The sequence below is a fragment of the Neofelis nebulosa genome, chromosome 9 (assembly GCF_028018385.1).
Source record: "Neofelis nebulosa isolate mNeoNeb1 chromosome 9, mNeoNeb1.pri, whole genome shotgun sequence".
Taxonomy (NCBI): Eukaryota; Metazoa; Chordata; class Mammalia; order Carnivora; family Felidae; genus Neofelis; species Neofelis nebulosa.
In genome coordinates, this window is record NC_080790.1 from 137,950,941 (window position 1) to 137,975,281 (window position 24,341).

General features: G+C 57.1%; 1 protein-coding gene across 5 annotated transcripts in view; it reads left to right on the plus strand.

The window, feature by feature from the left end:
• The window catches only part of PHACTR3 (phosphatase and actin regulator 3), a 236,952-nt gene that overhangs the window by 13,526 nt on the left and 199,085 nt on the right, over window positions 1–24,341 (plus strand). For 3 of the 5 annotated variants that reach the window (XM_058686120.1, XM_058686122.1, XM_058686124.1), the window contains exon 1: window positions 8,908–9,059. The exons of 1 other annotated variant lie outside the window; for it this stretch is intronic. In XM_058686120.1, coding sequence (XP_058542103.1) covers window positions 8,942–9,059 — 118 coding nt within the window. In that variant the 5' untranslated portion in view covers window positions 8,908–8,941. Of the gene's footprint in view, window positions 1–8,907; window positions 9,060–10,227; window positions 10,382–24,341 lie in introns of those variants that run through there. One more of the 5 variants, XM_058686123.1, reaches the window with a different exon arrangement.

The following is a 24,341-nucleotide window of genomic DNA, read 5'->3' on the forward strand; positions in this document are numbered from 1 at the left end:
TCTTGGGATTCTCACTGCAGCTACAGGACTTATGATGTATTTTTAAAGCACTGCCCATAAACCTAGTGCTATAGATTTTCTGTAATTTATAGATCAGGCTCGATGCCGTGTTTGAACTGTTACACTGTAAAGCACTTGGTCTGCTGTTGCTGCGACAGGCTGTTGGTGACATAAATCCATGCTCTGGTTTTGGTCGTTGAGCCCGGCTGTGCCGTCTCCTGTGGGAAGACAAACATGTCTCTTTAGCATATAAGTCTGGTAAACATATTAAAATGTACACATTCTGTTGGAGGAAGGATTGAGTGTTTGGGTGACAAAGACCATTCTTTAAACATGAATTACCTTTTCTTAAAAGGAAAAGGGTGAGACGGGCGGACAGCTCAGGCTACCGGCATGATCGCAGGACAGAAGTACAGACTCACCCTCTTCTTTAACGTTATAAATCCTGCAGACATTTCAAGATCTCCTGCTCCTGAAAGAAATGAAAGCGTCTCTCGTGGGGGGTGTGGGGGACCCCCCTCTCCTAGAGGCAGCCGCTTCGGCAACGGAGGACAGAGCAGCCCAGAATCCCGTGTCCGTGCGTTCATGGTGGTAGGAGCCTGTGGACGACGTATGGTGCCTGGGCGTACGTGTGTTGGCATGAGTGATTCGGGCATCCTTGCATTATTCCGCAATGTAGCCACCTGCCTGGAAAGTAATAGAGTTCCAGGGATGTTAGAGTACCTAGATTTCTTTCACTTTAAAAAAGCCGCTGTGTAACATTCCCCAGTTCGGACATGTCCTGGGTCAGCCATTCGGCTTTGAGAGACGTTGGGTTGTTTTCAGTATATGTGCCTCGTTGACACCTTCCTGTGTACTTGGGTCCCCGTAGAGAAGATGACGGGGGGGGGGGGTCTGGGTGGCTGGGGTGTGGCATTTTTCGTCCCGGCAGAGGCAGCCAGCCCCCTTGCCCCCAGCGTTTGCTGTCCCCCTTAGCAAGTCCGACACAGCCAGGAGGGGGGTCATGTTCTGTGTGTGCTTCTGCAAGCACATGGCTTCGTTGTAAGCTGGCGTTGCTGGTGGGTGATTGGGCGGGATGGGGGGCATCAGGCATGGGCTAGTACAGTGGAAAAATGGTAGGGGTCCTCTCCTGTCCCTTTGCTGTCACTTGTTCGCTCTGGGACTCTCAGGAAGTCGCACACCCCCTTCGTGGTTTGTAAAAAAAGGACAGTTATGACAGCCTCACAGGATTGTGAAGCATGCATGTCAGGTTCTTGCTAAGCTGTATGGTTGCAAAAATGCTGTCGTTCAATCTTCCGTCATCAGCGTCAGCACCAAGTCGGTGGCTTTCGGGGGATCCAGAAAGCAGGAAGTCCCTGCCTGTGCCTCCCAGGCTATGTTTGATGTGGTAACAGCCTGAGCTCCGGAGCGGAGACCTGGGCTCAGATCCTGCCTCTGTTATCCGGGCCAAGTACTAAGCGCTTTGCATCCCACTTGCAAAATGGGGATGTGCTGGGATCTCCCTTATGTGGTCATTTTTAGCACCAGCCATGTTAATAATCATAAAGCCCTTAGAATGCTCTCTGGCACATACTGAGGGTATGAAGTAAGGGAACACCCAGTAGCAATGGCAGAAACTGTAGGATGTTTGCTTCCTCTGCGAGAGATCTGGGGGGGAGGCGGTCCGAGGTCTCCGTCTGCAGTGGCAGGCGTTCCGCGGCACATGTGGTCCCGCAGGGTCGCGGGTCAGCTCCTGCGGTGCAGACCCCACGGGACACACCGAGGCAGGAAGCAGGAGCCCAGCTCTCAGCAGTGGCCACGACAACAAACGGCTTTTCTGTAAGTGGCCCCGGTTGTGTACCAGTATTTCCCGGAGGCCTCAGCCGCCAGCCCCTGTGCGTTCATTAGCTGCAGAGAAGGGCCGCGCCCCCCAAACACACGCACCGAGGGAACTACGTCGGACGTACAGAGGAGGATGGGGGAAGAGGTCACCTGAGGTTTATGGCTTTGAGCTGACCACACACCCCTGACCCAGGTTAGCCAGAGCCCACGGCGGCTGGTTTCTCTTTCCTGCCGGGAGTGCTCTCTTCTCTCCCCTGGTTGTGCTTCCGGCCCCAGATCCATCACCGCCAGCTTTTATGCCCTTCCCTGACCCACTGTGTGTACAGATTGTCTTGCACCGGAAGACACTTTGTGTTGATCGCCGCTGGCACGTGTAGACGCGTCCTGTGTGCTCGGCGCTGGGCCGAAAGCCCAGACCCTCAGGCGAGGCTGTCCCCTTCCCTCACTTGGACACCGGGCACAGAGGGCCACACAGAGGAAGTGATCGAACCCTGTCTCATGCCCAGGTCTTCAGCTCCTGCCCAGAAGTGCTTCACTAGAGAGCCTGCGGGTGGACAGCACTCTGAGGAGGGCTGGGGGCATCACAGGAGGTCAGGGGTCTCCTACAGCACGTTTTTCAGGCCAGCTCTGGCTGCCGGTGCCTTTCCGTATGGAGAGCACGGTTGGTGAAACAGAGTTTTGCTTGAAGAGAGTTTGCTTGTGTTTTACAAAGAGCCCTACCTGGCATCTCCTGAAGTGCCACCCTGGGCAGCCTTATGGGTACGGCCGTAGGTAGAGACCCCATCAAGGACGTGGCCGAAGGGCAGAAGAAACCAAAGTGCAAGGCTGGGTCCCCAAGCCAGGTCCAGGAGGCTCCCAGGGTGAAGGGTTGGACGCAGTTTCTGCAGAGACCAGCAGAGGGCGCGGCTCCCCTCCTCACCGCCAGGCTCTGCTGGGGAGCTGTGTTCCCCTGGTCCCTCCGTCCCCTTGGCCCTCCAGTCCCCACCCTGGGGTTTGCCCTCTTGTCCCTCTTCTGTTTGTTCCCTAAGAGCTTGGACAGAGATGGCAGCTTGAGCAGGGATTTGCAAGAGATTGAGTTTGCTCGTGTAATTCTGTTCCTGTTCCAGTGTCTTTAACATCCAGTGTTACGTTAGCTTCAGGCGTACGATACAGTGATTGGACAATTCTGTACCACAGCTGGTGCTCCTCATGACAAGTATGCTCCTCCCTCCCCATCACCTGTTTCCCCTGCACCCCACCCACCTCCCCTCTGGTGACCATTAGTTCCTTCTCAGTAGTTAAGAGTCTGTTTCTTGGTTTGTCTCTTTTTTTTTTTTCTTTTGTTCGTTTGTTTCTTAAATTCCCCATGTGAGTGAAATCTTGCCATTTGCAACGACGGATGAATCTGTAGAGTATTATGCTGAGCGAAATATGCCAGTCAGAGAGAGAGAGAATTCTGTTCCTGTTGACGTGGGCCACGGGGGAGGTGAGCCCTCTGCCCCGGGGTAGGGACCTCACACCCACGTGTGCATCTGTGAGTTGGTTCAGCCAACACGTATTTGTTTCCTGAGCACCCACGGTGTGCCAGGCGCATTCTCGGGTGAGCAGATTTGACAAAGGTCCTCGAACTCATGGCGCTGAAATCCTAGCAGCCCAGTTTCCAGGGCCATCAGCTCTCCGGCGGTCCTCGAACCACGAGGGACCTGGGGAAGAAGTTTGTGGGCTCTCGCAGAAGGAAACCACACCCCGGAATGACCGTCTAAGTGCCTGCAGCCTTATGTTGGTGGCCGGCTGTAAGTCTCGATCCCGCTGTTGTGCTCTCCGGGTGGCTTCTCAGTGTGTTTGGTCGTCGGGGAGTGAGGTCTGCAGAAGCGGAGCGGCCAGAGCTGAAGCCTTGACGGAGGGGGTCTTGTGAGACGCTTGGCTCAGCACTTGTCACTTGGTCCCTGGAGTGAGCGTCACCGGACGGCCGGGCAGGAGTGACCACCATGCTCCTTCTAAGATGAGCTAAGATGCCAGAGCTCATGTCCTTTCATTGTCCCCACGTAAGGGGACAGACGGTATCCGGCAGTCCCGTGGGTGTTGAGCCCAGGCCGCAGGCTCTTCCGATGTCGTGTCTAATGCAGTGTGTCCAAATGGGGTTCCTTGTCCTTCTGTCCCATCCTGCCCCTTCTGCGGCCCTCCCCGCCCAGGAAAGAGCATAATGCCCACCTTGTTGTCAGGATCAGACTTGACAGGCACCTTGACGTCCCTGCAGCCCCATAACCAGTTAGTCGCCAGAAAGCAACAATCTGGCCGTGACCTGTGGCTCCCCTCGTCCCATCCTTCCTCAGCCCCTCCTTTGCCAACTCGCTGGAGCCAGTCGTGCAGCACGCTGGACCCAGACTCCGCGCCCTCAGGCCCGCCTGGATGGTTGCCGGTCTCCCGGTCTGTCCCCGGTGCTGAGGTCCCTTCTCCATCAGCAGCTGGGGGGATCTTCTGGGGACTCACTTCTGCCACCGCTTGTTACCGTCCTTGGAACAAAATCCAGACTCGGGAGGAGCCGCACGAAACACTGCATGCGTGGTCTGTGTCCCGCCCGTGTCTGCAGCCTGGCTCACGCCCTGGCCCCTTACAAGGCCTCCTGCGGGGACTTCAGAGCCCCATGCTGCTCCCTCCTCCTGGCCTCTGCCCAGACAGGTCCCTGGGCCTGCGTCCCGCTGCCTCCTGACTCGTCTGCTTCATCTGTGCTGAGTCTTTAGCTTCAGGAAGAGCGTCACTTTCTCAGCCCAGGCTCCTCCCTGCCCCGGCGAGGCACCCCCAGCGCGGGGCCTGTGGACATCAGCGGATTGACTTGACCTCTTGGTTGTTGTCCTGTGTTCTCGAGACCACGAGCTCCACGGAGCCGAGGACCTATCCTATTTTGTTCACTGCGGTGTTCTGGGAAAGCCATGCCTTTTGGCACAGAATAGACGTTGCCCTGCACACTGTGCGAGAATAGAACCAACTCTAGAGACGTGTGTGGGTGGGATTGCGCGGCGAGGGCTCCAGCCTGATTTGAAGCCCCGGGCAGGGACAGGAGGGGTTTTAAGGAGGATTCCACTCTGCAGACGTGAGAGGTGAACCCAGTCTGCCTTCACATCCAAAGCTCTGCCTGGGTCCCTTCGTGTGCTGTGTTGCTGTTTTCGTCGCGTTTTATTTTTTTAAGCGGCTTTATTGAAATACTGAACGTGCCAAAAAGCTCACCGGTTTTTGAAATTTCCAGTTGTGAAACCCTCACCATAGCCTAATTTTAGAACATGTGAAGTGTTTCTATCACCCCAAAAAGAAACGTCAAACTCCTTAGCAGCTCTTCCCTAACCCCCCCGCCCCCCCCCTCCCCCCCGCCAGGCTTCCAGCCTGAGGCGTCACTACTCTGCCTCTTTGTCTGGAGACACGTCACATACATGGAATCATACAATACGTAGCCCTTCGTGTTGGAATTCTGTTCTTTTTCCACTTGGAATACTTGTTTCAGGGTCCATTCGTATTACAGCGGGTTCAGTATTTTATTCCTTTTCATGACCGAATAATGTTACAGTGGATGGATATGCCACATTTTATGTATCCATGTGTCAGTTGATGGATATTTGGGTTGTTTATCTGTTATGCAGCCTTGTTGGTTCCTGTAAGGCTTCCAGAGTGGGCTTATGGGGATCTTGCTGCAGGGAGGGATGGTTGGTAACTTTCACAAAGACCCCTTGAGGACATTCTCGAGGCTGGGACCTTGTGCCGACAGCTGCCCTCTGCCACCCGTGGGCGGGATCCTCCTGCCAGCCTGTCCTGCTCTGGGGCTGAATGCCTTGGAAGGCCAAGGTCTCCCCCGAAGGCACGTACCCAGCAGTCTAGTCTCTATTGACCGGTAGCGGGGGTCACATTTTTGTTTTTTAATTTAAAGCTTTTCTTTTTTTTATCATGGAACATTGCAAAGCCAGACAAAAATATAATGACAAGCGCGTGTCTACCCAGCTCTGACAAATCACAATATTTTGCTAAAGCATATTTTTTAAGAAACTGAATCTTGGTTGTCAGTCTTGTCTTCTCCCTCTCTACTCCTGGAGCAAATGCCAAGCTGCTTCCTTTCATACGCTTTTTTTTTTTCCAACTAAAATTTTTAAAAAGTTTATTTATTTTGAGAGAGAGAGAGAGAGAGAGAGAGAGAGAGAGAGAGAGAGAGAGAGCAGGGGCGGGGCAAAGAGAGAAGGAGAGAAAGAGATTCCCAAGCAGGCTCCACACTGTCCGCGCAGAGCCCGACGCGGGGCCCGAACCCATGAACTGTGAGATCATGACCTGAGCCGAAAGCAAGAGCCGGACGCTCACCCGACGAGCCACCCAGGTGCCCTCATAGGCTTTGAAGTCCGGCCCTGACGGTTTGGTAGGGCAGCTGAGTGACACTGCAGTAAAGAGCGTCTGAAGGGGTCAGAAATTATTGTAGGTGGTGCACGGACGGACATTGGCTTCCGTAGGAAATTCTTTCCATTCTTTGTCCTTCTGGTAACATTAAGAACATCTCTGGGGCCCGAGTGTCTGAATGCCTCTCCTACCATTGCTCAGTGAAGGTGGAGCCCTCAGGGGACCTGGCTGTCACGACCCAGTCAGCACCATAGTCCTTCCCGCGGACAACAGAGGGGCCACCTCTGTCGCTGTGGCGATGGTTTCCCTTAAAATGCATGTGAGTGCAAAGAGTTGATTTAAGGAAAAATCTGAAGTCAGTAGCAGCACGGGTTCTGAGCAGGCCAGTCCGAAAAGTGGGAGGGTGGACGGCACGTAGCTGGAACAGCCCTTCTCTTCTCCGGGACACGCCCCTGGCTGCCATCCTCCCCGGCCCCGGGCTGGTCCATCTCTGCACCTGCTGCAGGCTGGACCAGCTACAGGCTTCCTCGTCTCCATGAGGGAGGAGCTGACGGTGTGCCCGGTAGGGGGTTCGCAAGCCTGCCCCTGGGGCCGGGACTCAGCCCGGCTCTCCAGGGGGCTGCCTGAGGACCGCTCGTAGAGACCTTGGACCGGAAGCCCTGGCCCGGCCCGGCCTGGCTTCCTGGCAGGCCACTCACCCCTGCGACTTGCCCGCATGTCTAAGGTGGGGACTAGTTGCTCTCACCCCCTCGGGCGTCGTGAGGAAGAGGCGAGGCCTTGCAGCGAAGCGCTCAGCCCGGAGCTGGGCACATCACCATATGCACGTTTCTTTGTGGATAAAAAGTAGTTGGTAAGATGTCCTACCAGTTTCCTCTTTGTTTCATGGTAACATCAGGCGTAACTGTTTTGGGGGTCATCTCTTGGTTTATCGGTGACAGTTCTCAGCTCTACCCTCCCCTGCAATCCTGGAAGACCCATGGTGGGGGGTGTTTCTGCATTTGTCCACTGTTGGATCCCTAATGCCGATGTGGTACCCAGCATGCACTAGACTCTGGAATATTTGAATGATGAATGAATGAATGAATGAATGAATGAATGTTTTCTCTGGAGGCACCTGCTGCTGACAGCCCAAAGCTGTGCGTGAATGCATGTTATTTCCCCACATCACGGTTCGGTTCTGTCCTTGGCCCTTCGTTGGGGTTCATCCAGCATTGCCAGTGTGCTCCCCCTATGCCCCAGCCCTGCTTTAGGTGCTGGCCAAATCCAGAGGAACAGCCCTCCGGAAGGTTCCCGTCCCTGTGCTGCTGTCACTGGCTGTGGAACCCCTCTGACCTCCTCCTCTGACCTCAGTTTCATCCCTTGGAGTGGGGAAGCCCCTGGAGCTGTCTAGGGGCTGAGACTGGACCTCTGCCCTGCAGCAAGTCTTGGGTGGGAACAGTGTCCCCCAGTCCCCCCCAGTGCCCCCCGTGGCCCTGCCATCCGGGCATCTGGTGAAATGCCCTCTCCTCTGGGCACCTTCCCAGACCTGGTGATGGGCCACACCCCATGCTTCTCTGTGCCTTTACTGGGCTTTCCTTTTTTTTCATTACCCTCATGCCTTAGAGGAGAGCTGGAGTTGCCCACTCCTCCCCCCCCCCCCCCCCCCCCACACACAGTATCTGGGATTGGTGAGAATTGCTCATTAGCACTTTGGAGGACACCTCTGTAAGTGGGAGCCCTTGTGGGGGGGGGGTGTCACCTCCATTGTCTGGCCCATCAACTACATCAAGGCATCTGGGGGAAGCCTCCCGGAAGGCACCAGGTACCCCCTCCTGCCTGTCTCCTCCCAGGCAAGGGAGGCTGAGGGCCTGGAGGAAGCGGGGCTGGCAGGGGTAAAACTCCGGAGGGCACCCCCTCCACCCCCCCACCCCACCATGGCGGAGTCTCGGAAGCAGGACCTACTGGCCTTCCATATCCCTAAGGGAGGGCGGGCTAGGGAAACCAGCTGCCTGGAGCTGCTGGGGAGATTAGGCCCTGCCTCCAAGGGAGGCACCCTCAGGGTCTCCTCCCCTCCTGCTGGGGAGGGGAGGAAGTAGGACTGGGAGCATTCTTGTTTCTAGAGCCCTGCTGGGGTGGGGGTGGGTGGGCAGTGCATAACTCAGGATGGGGGGGGGGCCCACCTCCCCTGGGCAGGAGGCAGGCGGCAGGAGGCGGGCGGCCCAGGTATCGAGACCTCTCCCCATCACCACGCTGGCTCTCAGCCCCTTCTCTCGTGACGTCATGCTCCTCTCGCGTGGCATGATGGGAGAATCCTAATGTTTTCCAACAGATGCTCCAAGAACAGCTTTCAGATTAAAGCAATTGCAAGAGCAAAGATTTTCCTTTTTTCCCCTTTTTTTCCAGGGGGGGGTGGGGGGTGGGGTGGGGGGAGGGAGCGCCCCCAGAAATTCCTGGACATCACCCCCTGCCCCAAGCACGCAATAAACACTGGCAAGAAAAAGTTTTTATTTCCTGGTTCAACTTTTTTTTTTCCCCTGGAATATAGACTGAAGAATGGGAATAAACACGAATAAATAGCAGAGCGAGGCCGCGCGCGCCGGGATGCGCCTGGCTGCAGCCGCCAGGCTATTGTCTAACCGCCCTGAAGCCAGCCTGGCGTTGTCCCCCCCGCTCCTTCCCTCTCCCTGGCCCTTTTGATTTTCCTTTTTAAAAAGACGCCCCCTCCGGCCCCCTCGCCTGTGACCTTGGCCGCCTCGCCTTCCTCCAACTTGCCCCCGCGCCGGCCAGGCCCATGGCCGCGTCCGAGGACGGGAGCGGCTGCCTCGTGTCGCGGGGCCGCTCGCAGAGTGACCCCAGCGTCCTCACCGACTCCTCGGCCACCTCCTCCGCGGACGCCGGGGAAAACCCAGGTAACGGGGGCCGGGCGAGGGCGGCCGGGCAGGTGGGCAGGCCGGGGCCAGGTGGCGCTGGGCTCGTCCGCGGCGCCGCTCCGCGCCGCGCTCTGCAATCGGGGAGCCGCGCCAGGACCCGGGCGCTCGGGCGCCGCAGTTCGCGTCCCCGGGAACGCGGCCGGGGCGCCGCGGAGCCCTTTGTCCGGGCAAGAACCGAGCTCCCCGGGCAGAGCCGGGCGCCCCGCATCGGCCCTCCCTGCAGGCTTGGGGGGCGCTGCCCGCCCCTCCGAGGGGCTTCCCTGCCTTGCGTGGCTGACCAGCTGGGGAAGGAGAGTCAGACCTGTGGCCGCCTCCGCCGGCGCCGGCTCGGGGCTCTGGCCCCCTCCCCGCGGCCCCAGCTCCCGCGGCCGGGGCTTGGGCGTCCCCCCCCCCCCCCCTTCCCGGCCCGGGCAGGGCAGCGCTCCCGCGGCCACCGCGCCGAGGGGCTTCCGCTGGGCGCCCGGCTCCGGCGGGGCCTGGCCGCCTCTCGGGACAGGTGTGCCCGGCGGAGCCGCGGGCGGGGACATGAAGGGAGTGCGCCGGGCTGGAGCCCGCTTGCGTTCAATTATTCGGACTTTGCCCACTCCCCCGCCCCCGCCGCAGCCTCGATTGTTTAGGTGATAAATCCGGCCACAAAGGCGTCTATATGGCTTGATTGATTACTTTCCAGAGAGGAAGAAAGGCCTAATAAAGCAGGAGGGGGGTGGGCTGTGCGGGGCCTGTCGCCATGGAGACGCAGGAAGCAAAGTGATCATTAAAACCTTTCTCCACCAGAAGGCAATTTTCACTTCACAGAGAGAAGTCTGAGCTTCTGAAACGTAGGGTTCAAAAAAAGAATCAAGGCTGGTGTTTTGGGATCCAGCCACTGGACGCGATTTCCTATGGGAGAAGCACAGCGTCCCCTCACAGATTAGGTTTTGACGAGAAGTTGCCGTTGCCTTTGGCAGAAGACTTGTTTTCTCTGAATGCGCCCCCCTCCCCCCCCCCCCCCCCAGATGGGGACCGGGACACGTTAAATGGTGGGCATCAAAATCTAGATGGTCCCTGGGGCTGGGGCGGAAGGCAGGCTTTGTGGGGAGGGATTCCTTCACTTCCCTGCACCGCATAGGAGCTTCGCTCTCTAACTACAGAGAAAGACCTAGTAAAGGCAGCTCTGTGGGCACCAGGGCCCAATTTGACATTTTAAACAATAAAGCCATGCAAGGCTTGTACGATTTCTTTGTTAGGACTGTTGACACTGTGTCATTTGGTCAAACTAAGGTACCAGCCGAGGAAATCCCTCGGCTTCTACATTTGGGAGGGTAAGTTGATTTCCTGGGAGTTTCAAGCAGAGCGGCCATGAGCAGACCCTTAAGGCTTTAATTAATCCTTTTATTAGGAATCGGGGATTAAGCCTTCGGCACTCCATGATGGATTGGTTCTGTGTCGGAGATGTACATCCATGACTGTTCCAATTATGGAAGTTGAGTGGCTCGTCACGAGAGAATCCTTTCCAGCTTCTTTTGTCTCCCTGGCAGTAAAAGGAAGCAAACTTGAAACGGAAATTATGGAGGATTTAGCTTTTTGGCTGTCTGTGAGTTGATGCCTCCGTGGGTGGGAACAGAGGGCTCGGCAGGTGGCTGGTGCTGGCCCACCAGGGAGAGGTGGCAGGCTTGGATGATTAAATGTTGCCGTGGGAGGGCAAACGCTGGAGTTAGTCTCTGGTTCAGATGGTCAGAATGGGACCCCGAGAGCAGATGTCTGAGGCGAAAAGTCTAGAGCATGTACCGTTCTGTGAGTGGTAGAACCTTGCTGAAGATATCAGGCAATTAAGTATTTATGGATTGTGTTAAGCAGAGGAGTTCTGGCAGAAAGAGAATCAGAATCTTCGAGTTGGAAGCAGCCCGGGAGCTGGAAGCAGGCAGGGTGGACCAGGGGAGCATTTTCTATAACTGCCTTGCCTGGTTGCCTTGGCAGGTGCTTGCATACCTCTTTTGATGGGGGACTCACTTCTTTATGGGGCAGTGCATGGTTCTCTTGGGGCAGATGTGTCTAAAAATTCTTCAGGTGGCTCATAGGAGTGTACAAGCCATCAGTCCTGATGGGGTCCTCTCATGGTGTGTGTTACTCGGGGTTTCAGAGAGCCTGCTCTTCGAGGGCAGTTACCACACCGTTCTGACTCATTTCTTCACTGGGTTGAAAAGTCCCAGCCCTTATCTTGTCCTCCCTTCAGGACCTCTTCGTTTGTCTTCCTGCCGCTCTAAAGATCTACTCCTGAAAACTGAAGCCGGTGAACCAGCTGTGGAATAACCCAGTACAAAGTCAAGGAGAAGGGTCACCTCCTTTGGTCTAGATTTTGTATTTTTAGAAAACAGCCCAAGGTTGCATTTACTCTGCCCCCCGCCCCCCCGCCCCAAATGCATTTTTAACGCATCACTATGCTCTTAGTAAAAACTCAGGAACATTCTCGGAAAGGTAAAATATCCTTCTCTCTCTCTCTCTCTCCAGAGGTTACTTCTGCGAGGAGCGTAGAGAATCCTCTCTAGATCTTTCCTACAGGTTCATATCTTCATGTTCCTGGAGAAGGGTTTTAAGAAAACACTGTATGTCATGTTCTTCAGCTTGTGTTTCTGCTACACACTGGGTCTTGGGAGGTCTTGTCCTGTGGAACATTTTCATCTCCCTCTCTTCTAATAGGCACATAGTATACCAAGGAATACATTTTTCATTGGATATTAGGCATTGGTGTTCTTTCCAAAGTTTACCCATCAGAGTCAACCTGGCTGTGGATGCCCAGGCAAAGCCTCCTTGTGCTTGTGTGTAAATTTCCCCTAGGGCGTGTCCCATCTGGTGGGATGCCGGGGCCACAGGGCACCCACATTTTCTTGTTGTGATATCGCACCCTGGAAAATGTGCCGATTGACATTCTTTCCAGAGTCTCCGAGAGCGCCCTTTCTCTGCAGGCTTGCCGACATCTGAGGTCATCAATCTCCTTTTCCCCCCGCACGAAGAGTGACAAATGGTGGCTCGTTGTGTTAATTTGTGGATCCTTGATCGCTGGTGAGCGCGAGCAGCTTTTTGTGGCCTTATTAGTGCATTAAATCTCTCAGTGGCCACGTCTGTGGCCACGGGCTGTGTGGCAGGCATGAACGGCTTTCCCCGCGGGCCCCTGCTTCCACTCTCTCCGCATCATTGCTGCGTTAACGATGATGTTGCATCTTCGCAAGACTCTTCTCTGTAAATCCCTGCTCGGTGCCCACAGGCACGGCCAGGCCTTCTCCCCCAGTTGAGCTGGAAACAAGGTGAGACAGCACCCCGTGACCTTCCATCCTTCCGAGGAGTTCCTACTCGCGGGGAGTTTTGCTAGGCTTTTTTCTGCCCCCTGCACCGAGAAGGTGGTCTGTGACCTCCTCCCTGTCCTCCTCCTTCCCTCACTGTCCCTATCCTGTCCCCTCGCTGGCCTTGCCCGGTGCCCCTTCCTGACCCTCTCTTTGCTCGGATTCTGCTGCGTTTCGCTCTCCTGGCTCCCTGCTCAGCCGTCTCATCCTCCTCCTTGCAGCGGGCACACTGGGGGTTCCTGTAGGGCCCTCTGCTGACTTCCTTCTCCACTCCACACCCCTCCCCCTTTCCCAGATGCGGGACCAGAGTCCCCTGGGACTGCCGTTTGCACCCTTTCTGTGGGGCCTGGCTGTTTCCCTTTGTGAAGCTTCTGCTCCGGGGGCCAACCAGTGGGGGACCTATGCTTTTGGGCAGGTTCCTCGGGCTTGACCCCCTTCACGTTGGTGCCTACTCACTCTCTGTGGTGGGGGCCGCCCTGGGCCCTTAAGATGCTAAGCGGCATCCCTGGCCTCTACCCACTAGACGACAGGAGCTCCCCACCCCCTAGTTGTGACAACCAAAAATGTCTTCAGACATCTCCTGGTGTCCCCTGGGGGCAACGTCTCCCCGGAGAGCTGCTGATGTGGACCGTCGTTTCCCAGTGTGTATTAGTCAGCTGGAGTCCTGTTAAACCCAGCGTTTCTGCTTCGGCATGTCCGGGAGGGGCCCTGGTAACGTGCATTTCTAACAAGTGACAGGGTGGGGCTCAGGTGACCTCCCCTGGGGGAGCCATAGCCTCGGTCTCTGTGCTGACAGCTTCTGCGTGTGTGTGTCCCCATCCACGTGTCTGTGCCCGTGTGTGTGCCCACGTGGGCCCTGCCCTGTGTGACTCCTGAGCTCCAGCCCTCGGTGTCCCGCGGTCCCCTTCCCATCCTTCAGGTCTCGGGCTGATGTTGCCTCCTGTCCCTCCTTTCTGATTCGCTCGTGGCGCTCTTCGCCTCCTGGGATCCCGGTGTGTGTCATCCATGAGGACTGTCCCCCTCTAGGCCCGGAGCCCCGCACGGAGCTCCCACGCAGGAGGCTCCGGCGAGCATGTGTGGAAGGCATGGGTGCAAGCACCAGACCGCAGGGGTAGCTGACGAGGCTTGGGGCTGGCCAGCTGGACCGGCCTCTGTGCAGATCAGCCCGGGCACAGCCAGAGGGTGGCTGGGAGACCAGCAACGGCTCCCTTCTGCAGTCCTACTTCTGCCTTATTGCCTGGAGGGGGAGAAGCCTTCCGGAGCATCCTGTGCCCTCCTGAGCTGCGGGCTGCCACACACGGACACGTACCAGGCCGCACTCTCGCTGGGTGGCCCCTCGCTGGTTGCGTCCTCCGTGCTCCAGCGGGCCCCCTTCCCCTCCTCCCAGGCCATCGGCCACCGGGAGCCCCTGCCGCCTTCTGGCTGGACTGCTCGGTACCAAGTCCTGGTTTTCTGTTCCCTCTGCCTGGTTCCGCCGTTGGTGGGACGGAGCGTTTTCCAAAGTGTAAATGTGGTCTGGTCTCTCCTTTGCCTCAGCCCTATGGCCTGGTGGTGACAGGGCAACGTGCCCCCTTTCTCCCTGGTGGTTCTGCCACGGTCCCCCCCCCCCCCCCCCCCCCCCCGCCGCCCGCCTTGCTCCAGTGCCCTCCTCCCCGAGTCCTGAGTCCCGGGGGTCTCCCTCTGGCCCCTCGCAGAGTGTCCGCATGGCCTAATTAGGAGCAAAACTACGCGGTAATAACCTTGCCAGCTTCTTCGGGCTTATTAAAACTAAAAGCTAGATGCGTTAAAAAAAGACATGGGGTTTAAGAACTTAAGAGTTTTTGTCTGATGATGAAAGCACTGCACATTCCTTACCGGAAAAGATTAGACGCTTCTGAAATTTCTGTTCCTTCTCACTTGAGTGCAGCACAGAAGGCCACGACCGCGGACGGCTTTGTCGCTGGGGCCTTCCCAGGTGCCCGCACGAGGAGGTCGGCCGCCACAGTTTAGGGTCCCGGCTTTCCCCCTCCCCACCCTGCGCCCCTTTTGATCACGTTAGCCAATTTCCCGCTGTCTTGTCACTCTTTGAAATGATCTCACTGATGTATTTGACAGCCTAGTTTATTTTCTGTCTCCCCCTCTGGAAAGCACCTTCCAGTACGGTAGTCACTAGCTACCTGTAGCAATTGAAATCTAAGTTAAATCAATGAAAACGAAAATTTCCCGGCCCCAGCTGCCCCGACCACATTTCAAGAGCTCAGTAGCCACATGTGGCTGGTGGCTGCCATACTGGAAAATGCGGATCTAGAACATCCCGTCCCGGAACGTTGGGCCAGCACTGTTCTGAATGGGAAGCCCCCTGAGGGCAGGGCCTTGCCCATTATCCTCTTGGTTATGCCGCACTTGGCTGTTTCCCAGTGAATGTTTGTTGATGGCATTGAGTCCACCCGAGCTGGTCATGGTCCAGAGCTCTTCTTCTGGAGGGACCCTTGGCCTCCCTCAGTCTGATCTTCTCATGTTCCTAAGGGAGGACATCCAAACAGAGATCATTTCTTATCCGCACAAGATTCATTTATTTCGACTCAGTGAGCTTCCCCAGAGAAGCTAAAATGTGCCACGTTGGGTCCTTGCTGGATGGCTGTCTTCCACGAAGACAGCAATGCCATCCAGACAGATACTTTGCCTGGAGCTGGACGGGTGGGTCCAGGCCTTGGCTTTGCCACACGCAAGCTCAGGGACTTTGGACAAGTCACCTCACCTGTCTGAACCTCCATTTCCTGTATGTCACATAGCCGTAGTTATTGTTCCTGACTCCCGGCGGGTGAGGCTTACTGAGCTGTTGTCTGTACTGGTGAATGCATTTTGAGACATTGCTCGTTGCTGTCTCAGCTCTGAGGAGACACGCGTCTCCCGACATCCTCTGAGATGGTTCCGTCTTCAGTGAATAAGGTCAGGAGGCAGTGGACCCTGCAAGGAGGGCAGGAGGCAAAGGAGGGGCAGCTCCCGGGGCTGTTTGCAACCCCTCCTATGACTGGGTCCGCGTCAGGGCCGAGCTGTCAGCCTCTCTGTGTTTCATTGTCTGCAGCTGTGGCTGTGGGTCAGCCCGTACTGACCCGGTGGGGGCTGGTCAGGACCCGGGGCCCCGCAGTGTCTCAGGAAATGGCGATCAGAAGGAGGAGGAAGGTTCTGGTTCTGGTTCTGGTTCAGGTTCTGGTCTACCTGGGCACCTGCAGTACCTTGCTGTGTGGATGGGCTGGCTCTACCCGTCTCTTCCCACCCAGCCGTTGGCTCCAGACCTCACCTGCCCTTTCCCATAACCACTGTTTTCCTAGGGCCGTTTCTGTCTCTGTGGCTTCCTCCCTGTCCAGCCCCCGGGTCCCCTTCCTCAGACGCTGCTCCCCAGCTGCCCGCCAGCCCCCTCCCCAGACTGCGGTCCATCCAGAGTCCCTTCGCCTCCAGGTCGCTGCCTCTGGTCCTATGATTCTGGGACAGCATTTGGGTGGTCTCGGAAGAAGATGTGAATACGTATTCTGGGGGAGAGAATGGTTCACTTTTGTGAGTTTGCCTGGCAGGCTCTTTTGGGAAGAGGGCACCCAGGGCTACCACAACACCCCGTTTTAAGACCTATGCTGGAAATCCAGATTTTGATGTGAAATGTGATTTTTAAATGTTGTCTAGTTTATCAGTTAGGGATCGGTTTGGCTTCACGTAACAGGAAAGCCAAGTAGAGCCCCGGCTGGATTAGGATCAGGGTTTTGGTCTAGGGAAGCGCAGATAGCCCACCGGCTTCCTGGTCGCGGGTTGAGGGCTCTGTGATTTCTTGGTAGCTGCTGGTTACAGGGTGGTTGCACCTCTCACAGTAGGTACACTTTCTGGGCAGGACGAAGGGGCTGGGGACAGGTTGAGGGGTGTCCGGCTGCTGAGTCATGACCCTCCTGTCCTGGGAGCTGTACCCAGTGACATCTGCTTACACGTCATTGGCCAGAAGGGGTTCGAATTGCCACCGGCAGCTGCAGGGGGCTGGGGAACGCCGGGCTTTGGGTGGTTGGTTTTGTTTGTTTTAGATAGGTGCATGGCTACCCTTAACAAGAACCGGTGAAGAAGGGGGTAATAAGAGTGGCTGCGGGTCATCAGCTGCGGTCCCTGCCAGGGCAGCCTAGAAACAAACAAAGCCCCAAGCCAAACCACGCACATCTGGGGATGCATGTGGCCCGCAGGCTGCCCTTTGAAAATTACATAGAAGGCATCTCGGGAAGGCTGAAGCAATTATTATGTTTCATGACATTTCTTTACCGAGAAATTAAAGGTTGGGAGTAAGATGTGTGATCTAGGCCTGAACATTATGTCCATCCAAATTTTATTTGATAATATTTGTTCGGGGTACAAGACTGACAAGGTCACTGGCCTTCACAGAGCTGACAGTCTGGTGAATTATTGATAGCTGGAGTGAAAATGTGCTCATCGTCAACTCTGTTTTCTACACGGGGCCATCACACTTGTGTTTGACTTTCCTCTAAACCCTCGAGGAAGCACCAGAGGGCTGGGGAGGCTGAGGACCCCACCCGGGGGCACACTTGGCTGGGGGGAGGTGGTGGAAGCTTGAATCCTGGCGAGTTTGATGCCCCACCCACTCACCTGCCACGCCCACTGCCTGCCTGACCCACCCCTGTCCGCTGGGCTCACTCCCTGCCCCACCCACGCAGCCCCCCCACTCACCCCTGTCCATCCCAGCCACTGCCTGCCCCGCCCACTGTGCCCTGCCCACCCTGCCTGAGCTGCCCACTCTCTGCCTGACCTGACCCACCCGTGTCCACTCCGCCCCTTCCCTGCTCCTCCCACCCTGCCCCCTCACCCTTGTCCATCCCAGCCACTGCCTGCCCCGCCCACCTGCCTGCCCCGCCCACTCTGCCTGCCCGGGCCACCCGGCCTGTCCCGCCCATTCTCTGCGGGCCTCTTCATACACCTTCCCTGAAGGGCCTCAGTCTTTGAGATGGAAGAGGTGTCTCTGCTTCGTCCCTTTCCTGGCTCAGGCAATCCATCTGACAGATGTATATGTATCTGTAGTCACATAAACACACACAGACAGACATACTCCTCCATTTCCCAGTCCATTTAGCCAGAATGGCCACCAGGACAAGATTTATTTATTGAAAGTCAGGCAAGGTGATGGCAGAGACTCAGCCGATGGCTGAGTCGTTGAAGGTTTTATCTTTAATGGGCTGGGGCGGTGTCCCTGTTTGTTAAAGGAAGTCGTTGGATGGGCAGCTTGGCATGTCCCTTATCCAGTGGGCACTGCATTAAGTACACTTTGACATTGATGAGTGGGCAGTCGCAAAATGAATCTGCCAAGACCCCAGGGGAGGACGGGAGCTGTGGCTACATGGCTTAATAAATATATTTATTACGCGTTGTTATGCAGTTGTTTTAAGGGTAACACTTTGCTAAAGTCACAATCTTTCTCAATACTCTTACTGATGAGTTGTGTTATTACTTTATTTTGGGGGGCCGTTACTTCTTGGAAGTTTGTGTCTATGTGCAGAAAAATTTTTGCCGTGTTGTAATCACTAGCTCAGGGGATTTAAATAAAGTCAGAGAGATGTGCCAGAAATGATCTTTTTTGCTTCCCTTTGGCAGGAAAACATCGTCCCGGGCAATGTTAATTCTGGGATGACTGTTTCTGCAGCCACATGAGTCAGGTTGTTGCTGACCTCGGCATGTTGGTCAGGGTCTTTTGTGCAAAGCTCCTGAGCGTGTGCGAGCATCAGGACTGTCTCAGCACCTGGGTGCCGCTCTGCTGGGGTCGCCTGGCCCTGCCCCACGTTCTTTATTTTTTCATCGGACTCTAGGTGTGACCGTGGAAGTGGGCTCTCCAGACAGAGTGGTGGTGTATGATCTTCCTTTAAATCAAATTTATTTACGTACAGAAGAAGACGGCCTCAAAACATTATAAAAGTAGCTGCGGTAATGCCCGGAAACATGAGGAGACGCAGGCACGGCAGAGGTCACAAGGGGGGCGTAGATTTCGGAGGAAGGGGGAGATGCTGTATGTTATCGTCCTGGGCTTGTGACCCTGGTTGGCATTTCTCCGTCTGCTGCCGTATCGAGCACTGCTGTGTGCAGGGGGGACGGCGTGGGGGGCGATGGAAACACGTACTGCCTGTCCTGGAGGCTCACGGTCTGGCTAGCGACGTAGCACGTCAACGAGTTCGGGGCGACAGGTTACCTGCGTAGTAAGCCCAGACCCCTCACGTTTGTCTCCTTCTGTGCTGTATCGAGTTCGTTCCCTCCCGGCGATCGGGGGTCTGCAGCACGGAGCGCTCACCTGCGAGCAGGTGTCTGCAGGGTGGCAGGTCCAGGATGGGCGCCGGATGCAGAGCCAGCACCTCTTTCCCGCACGCGCCGCATCCTCCGTGGGCCCAGCAGTGGTGTCTCGTGGCAGGTGGAGACGCACGGTGGGGGGGGGGGGGGGCTCTTCGGTCTCGCGCCTTCACTTCCGGCTCCGTTGTGTGGACAGGCACGTGGGCGGTGTGCTGAGCAAGGGATGTACACTCGGCCCCAGGTGGGCGGAGCGGGCGGGGCACACGTGGACGCTGGAGGGGTGGGGAATGGGGGCCGTAGCGCAGACCCCACGGTGGGCTCGCTTCCCCGCGTAGACCGCCAGCGCCCAGAGACGACGGGCTCGGCCGGCTTGACGTCACCATCCCCTGCCGCGTCTGACATGGCGGGGCTGACATGGGGACGCTGGCCGACAAGGTGTGGGGGGGAACTGGCGGGTCCGTGGGCTCTGGCATGAGGCTGCCTGGGTCCACGTGCCTCCTTACATCTCTCGGCCTCGGTTTCCCCGTCTGTAAAATGAAGATTGCTTGTAGCGCTGCCTACGGTGAAGGGTGGCCGTGGGGACCCGGTGGGTTGGTTTCTGTAAGGCGTTGAGCACGGTGCCCGTCACTATGGACAGGCTTCCCCTCAAGGCGTCTTGGTGGCCCCTGAGCATTTTGGCCAGGGACACTGGGGAGCCCTGGTCCTCTGCAGCACTGAGGCTCTGACACCCACGTGTCCCGCTGGTGCCCTCACGACGTTGCAGGAAGAGTCCCTCCTGGCCTGAGGTCACCACCGCCTGGCGAAATCAGCCGTTCCTTCCCGCCTTCTCACCCTGGCCCCTGCTCGTCCCTGGGGCTGGTTCACAGGGTCGCTGGTACGGGAGGGACACCGCTCCGGAGGCCCCACGTGCATCTTCCTAGTTGGGGAGCTGAGCTGGGGGAGTCAGGATGTAACAGGGCCAGGTCAAAAGGCAAGGTCGCAGGCTGAGTCACAGCCACAGCTGTGGTGCCGGGCTGAGAGCCCCGGGGCTGATGCTCAGTGCTGGCCTTGGGCTCAGGAGGGGGCATGTGGACAGAGGGACCCTCCTGTCCCTCTTTTTTTCCCCCCTCCGCCCCCCATCCTCATGGGTAGCTGGTTCTGCCTCAATAGGAAGCAATGAAAGACTTGGGGATAATTTACTATTTTGTCTCCTTTTTTAGTGGGATTTAATATCTGCAACATGGAACAAACGAGGGGCCCGGCCTGGTGCTTCGGTCCATCCGGGCAGCCCCTCTGGTGGGGGCGCAGGCCCTCTCCCGATAGTGTCCCCAGCAATCTCGTCTTTTCCTTAAGGTCATTACTGCAGACACTGGTGGCATCTCTGCGTGACAACTTGGCTCTGATGTCTCTTTGTGCCTCTGTCTGTTAGGACTGGTGTTACCCGCCGTTGTGTTCCCCGCTCCGGGACAGTCCTGCCCGGGGTAGGCGCTCAGGGAACGTGGCTTTTATCTTGAGTGTATGGTAATGACACCCGTGTCACCAATGGTATGGCTGCCATTCGCGGGTAGCCACGCGCAGAGGTGAAATTGAGGGGCAAACGTCCTCCAGATAGCAGCAACAAAAGGCCATGACGGCTTTGGGGTGTCGGGGTGAATGGTCTTGCCCTTCCGGAAATCCCCAGAGCAGATGACCGAGTGTAAAGGGCGGCCGCTCAGAGCGCGACTTATCAGTAGTGCGCGTTGCTACAAAGAAGCCTACAGATTTGTTAATAATTAGTCTCTGTGTGGTTTTTAAAATTAACTAATGACAGTTTATTCCAGGGGGATATTAGCACAGAGCAGCTGTTCTCTCAGGAAAATGCAGGTTCCAATCAGTCGTTTTGTTTCTGGTTCCTTTTTCTGACCCTGGGCGGAGCTGCCATTGGCTCTTGCTTGGTGAGCCTGTTAGCCAGGGGGCAGAGGTCGTTTCTCCCACGGGCACCCAGGAGCCCAGCCACCAAACATTTCACGGGGTGGGACATCGCTGGTTGCGGAGAGGCTGTTGGGTGGCTCCTTTCCCCAGCCCAGGCTGTCACTGGAAGGGACAGGCACAGAACACGTGCGTGACAACACCGGATGGCTCATTGCAAGAGGGTGCTCCCCTCCACATCCCCTCCGTCCTCCTTGCCATCCAGCAAACCAAGTGCTCTCTCTTGGGCCAGGTGTGATGGCAGCATGGGGACGGCGTGGACAGCCGAGGCGGAGGCACCGCCCCATGCCCCTGGGGTAGTCTAGCGGGGGCCTCGAGCTGGGACTGGAATATCCCATAGGCGAATACTAGTCACGCCGAGGTGAGATTGCCCTGGTGCTATGAGGGGGCCTGCAGGCTGGGGGGGGGCTCAGGGAAGGTGTCACTTGAGTCAAGAACTGAAAAGTGGGTATGAGTGATGGGAAAGGCAAGGTTTCCTGGGTGGAGAAAATGGCCCATGCAAAGGCCCAGAGGTAGGATGCTCAACGGGTAAAGTGAGCCAGTGGCTGGAGGGAGGGGGGGGGTGCATGTCACCATGTGTGTGTGTGTGTGTGTGGACCCACGTGCAAGGGAGGGGGAGGCGGTGGAGAGCTCCAGGCATCCAGCCTGCTTTCCTTGTGCTCGCGGACCCCTGTGAGGGTTTTTGTAGGTGAGGGACCCTGGCTGCACGTGGATGGGACTTCCCTGGGGAAGGAAGCCTGGAATCAGGCCTCATTGCAAGGATTGGGAGGGCCACCTCCGCGTAGTCCCTGTCCCCCTTGGGAAGCTTGGGGACCATCTCAGCATCGGGGCTGGGACCGTGGTCGGGGCACATGCCACCTGTCCTCCCCCCCGACCCAGTCTCTCTGGCCTGCGGTGAGGGGCCTGTGAGCCCATATTCACTCCTGTGTTCCCTCTGTGGGTGCTCCAGAAACCCTTCCCATGTCCCTCATGGTGGCTTTTCTCCCATGTGCCCGTGCACAGGATGCTGAGCACAGGCTCCAGTGGGTGCCTGTACTGTGCTAAGCGGGAGGAAGGGAGCAGGCCCCGGAGACAGAGGAATAGGGTCTCCTTCACAGAGTCTCTGGGGGTTTAAGTCAGGCTTCCTCCTCCCCCTTCTCTCCTTCCCTGCCTCCCTTTCTTTGTTTTCCTCCTTCCTTCAGCCTTCCTTCCTTGTCCCCTCCCCCTCCTCTCTGCACTCCCTGCTCCGCACTCCTCCCTGTTCTCTGTGCTCCTCCCTCCTGCTTGTGCTCCCCCTTCTTGCCTGTGCTCCTCCCTCTCCCTCATCTGTGCTCCTCCCTCCTTCTAGTGCTCCTCCTTCCTGCCTGCGCTCCTCCCTCCTTCTTGTAGTCCTCCCTCCTTGTGCTCCTTCCGCCTCCCTGTGCTCCTCCCTCCTCCCTGTGCTCCTCCTCCTTGCCTGTGTTCCTCCCTCCTCCTTGTGCTCCTCCCTATGCTCTTTCCTCCTCTCCATGCTCCTCCCTCCTCCCTGTGCTCCTCCCTCCTCCTTGTAGTCCTCCCTCCTTGTGCTCCCCCCTCCTCCCTGTGCTCCTCCCTCCTCCTCGTGCTCCTCCTTGTGATCTTCCCTCATTGTGCTCCTCCCTATGCTCTTTCCTCCTCTCCATGCTCCCCCTCCTCCCTGTGCTCCTCCCCTCCTCCCTATGCTCCTCCGTCTTGCCTGTGTTCTTCCCTCCTTGTGATCTTCCCTCCTTGTGCTCCTCCCTATGCTCTTTCCTCCTCTCCGTGCTCCCCCCTCCTCTCTGTGCTCCTCCCCTCCTCCCCATGCTCCTCCCTTCTCTCTGTGCTCCTCCCTCCTCCTTGTAGTCCTCCCTCCTTGTGCTCCTCCCTGTGCTCCTCCCCTCCTCCCTATGCTCCTCCTTCTTGCCTGTGTTCCTCCCTTTTCCTTGTGATCTTCCCTCCTTGTGCTCCTCCCTATGCTCTTTCCTCCTCTCTGTGCTCCTCCCTCCTCCCCACGCTCCTCCCTCCTCTCCGTGCTCCTCCCTCCACCCTTCCTGAGAGGCAGAGGCAGCAGTGGGGGAGGTCACACAGAGACTCACCACAGCCCTTTCAAGGTCAACCTGCCACCTGTCTTTGAACGTTCACGTAGCTTTTTGTCCTTGCTTTGTCAAAAGTCATTGGAGGAGTGAGTCCTAGCACGCGTGTGCGCACATGCGTGTGTATTTGTGTACGTGTGTGTGCACACGTCCATGCACTGCTGTAACCTCTCATGGTTTTCAAAGGCCTGGGTGGGAAAGGAGCTGGGTCAGGCCCCACGTCTGTCCTTCCTGCAGACAGCTGGAACCAGCGGCCGGTGCCCAGGAGCTGGCCTTCCGGGCAGGCTCGGACCCCCGCCCTGCCGGTTGCCGCCGGCCGGCCTCCGCACGTGCCTTCATCAGGCAGTGCCTCAGTTTCGTGCTCCGTGGAATGGACACAGTGACGTTCCCACCTCCTGGAGTGGTATCGAGGCGTGGATGAGGCGTGCGGCCTCGGGCCAGTGGGTCAGCTGTAAGTGGCCTCCAGGCACGTGCCCCGTGGATGTCAGCAGGCGGAGGCGAAAGCGAGGCCCCCTCCCCCACTGGGGTAGCAGCCTTCTCCTGGTGCCCACTGGGCGGCGAGGCTGGTGACAGGCCACCCCGGCTGGCGAGGGTGCTGCTCGGTGCCTGCCGGGCCCAGGTGCCGTGGCACGGGTCACCATGTCACTGGGCACGGAAAGGCCTCGCACGCTTCTCGCCTCTCCAGCGGCAGGACAGGCGGGGTCGGAGCCGTCTTGTGCGCTGAGCGGGGCGTGGGTCCCACGGGGAGCAGGATGTGCACAGCCAGAGCCAGCTCCGGTCAGGCTGTCCCTGCATCCCTGGACACGTGTGTCCCTCCTGAAAGCCGCGGCTGATACGCAATCCCAGTGTTGCATTTATTTTGAGGAGGGCTTCTGCGTGTGTTCTTTTTTTTTTTTTTTTTTAATTTTTAACGTTTATTTATTATTGAGAGACAGAGAGGCACAGAGCGTGAGCAGGGGAGGGGCAGAGAGAGCGGGAGACACAGAATCCGAAGCAGGCTCCAGGCTCTGAGCTGTCAGCACAGAGCCCGACGCGGGGCTTGAACTCACGGACTGTGAGATTGTGACCTGAGCCGAAGTCGGACGCTTAGCTGGCTGAGCCACCCGGGTGCCCCTTCCGCGTGTGTTCTAATTTTTATCAACTTGGATCAAAAAAATCTTCAGCAAACTCTCAGAACCATGTGTGAAGTGTAAACTTTGAAAAGTAATCCACACCCCCCCTTGGAAATATAGGCAGAGAAGGAAAAGTAAATGTTTCCCATGGGAGGTGGCAGGTGCCATTCTTTTTAGAAAATAAACAGGTTTTTAAAACTGGAAAAGTCATACATGCACATGTTGAGAAAAATCTGTGCCGGCCGGAGACAGGATGGGGAAGGGTCGGCGGCACCCTGGGTTGTGGTCTGTTCTTTTCTTCTCTGTGGTCTGTTTCTCCTCTCCGGGCCTCGGGTTTCCCACCTGTAAAATGGGAACGCTGTAGCCATATCCACACCTGGTGGTTGCCTTCGATGAGTCTGTCAGGTGTCTGTCACACTCTGTGCCTTCAGGTGGCATTGACTCTTTCTCCTTGCACTGAAAATGGGGTCTCAGCCTGTGTCCCAGAGACTCGGCCACGCTGAGTTTTTCTGTGTGCTT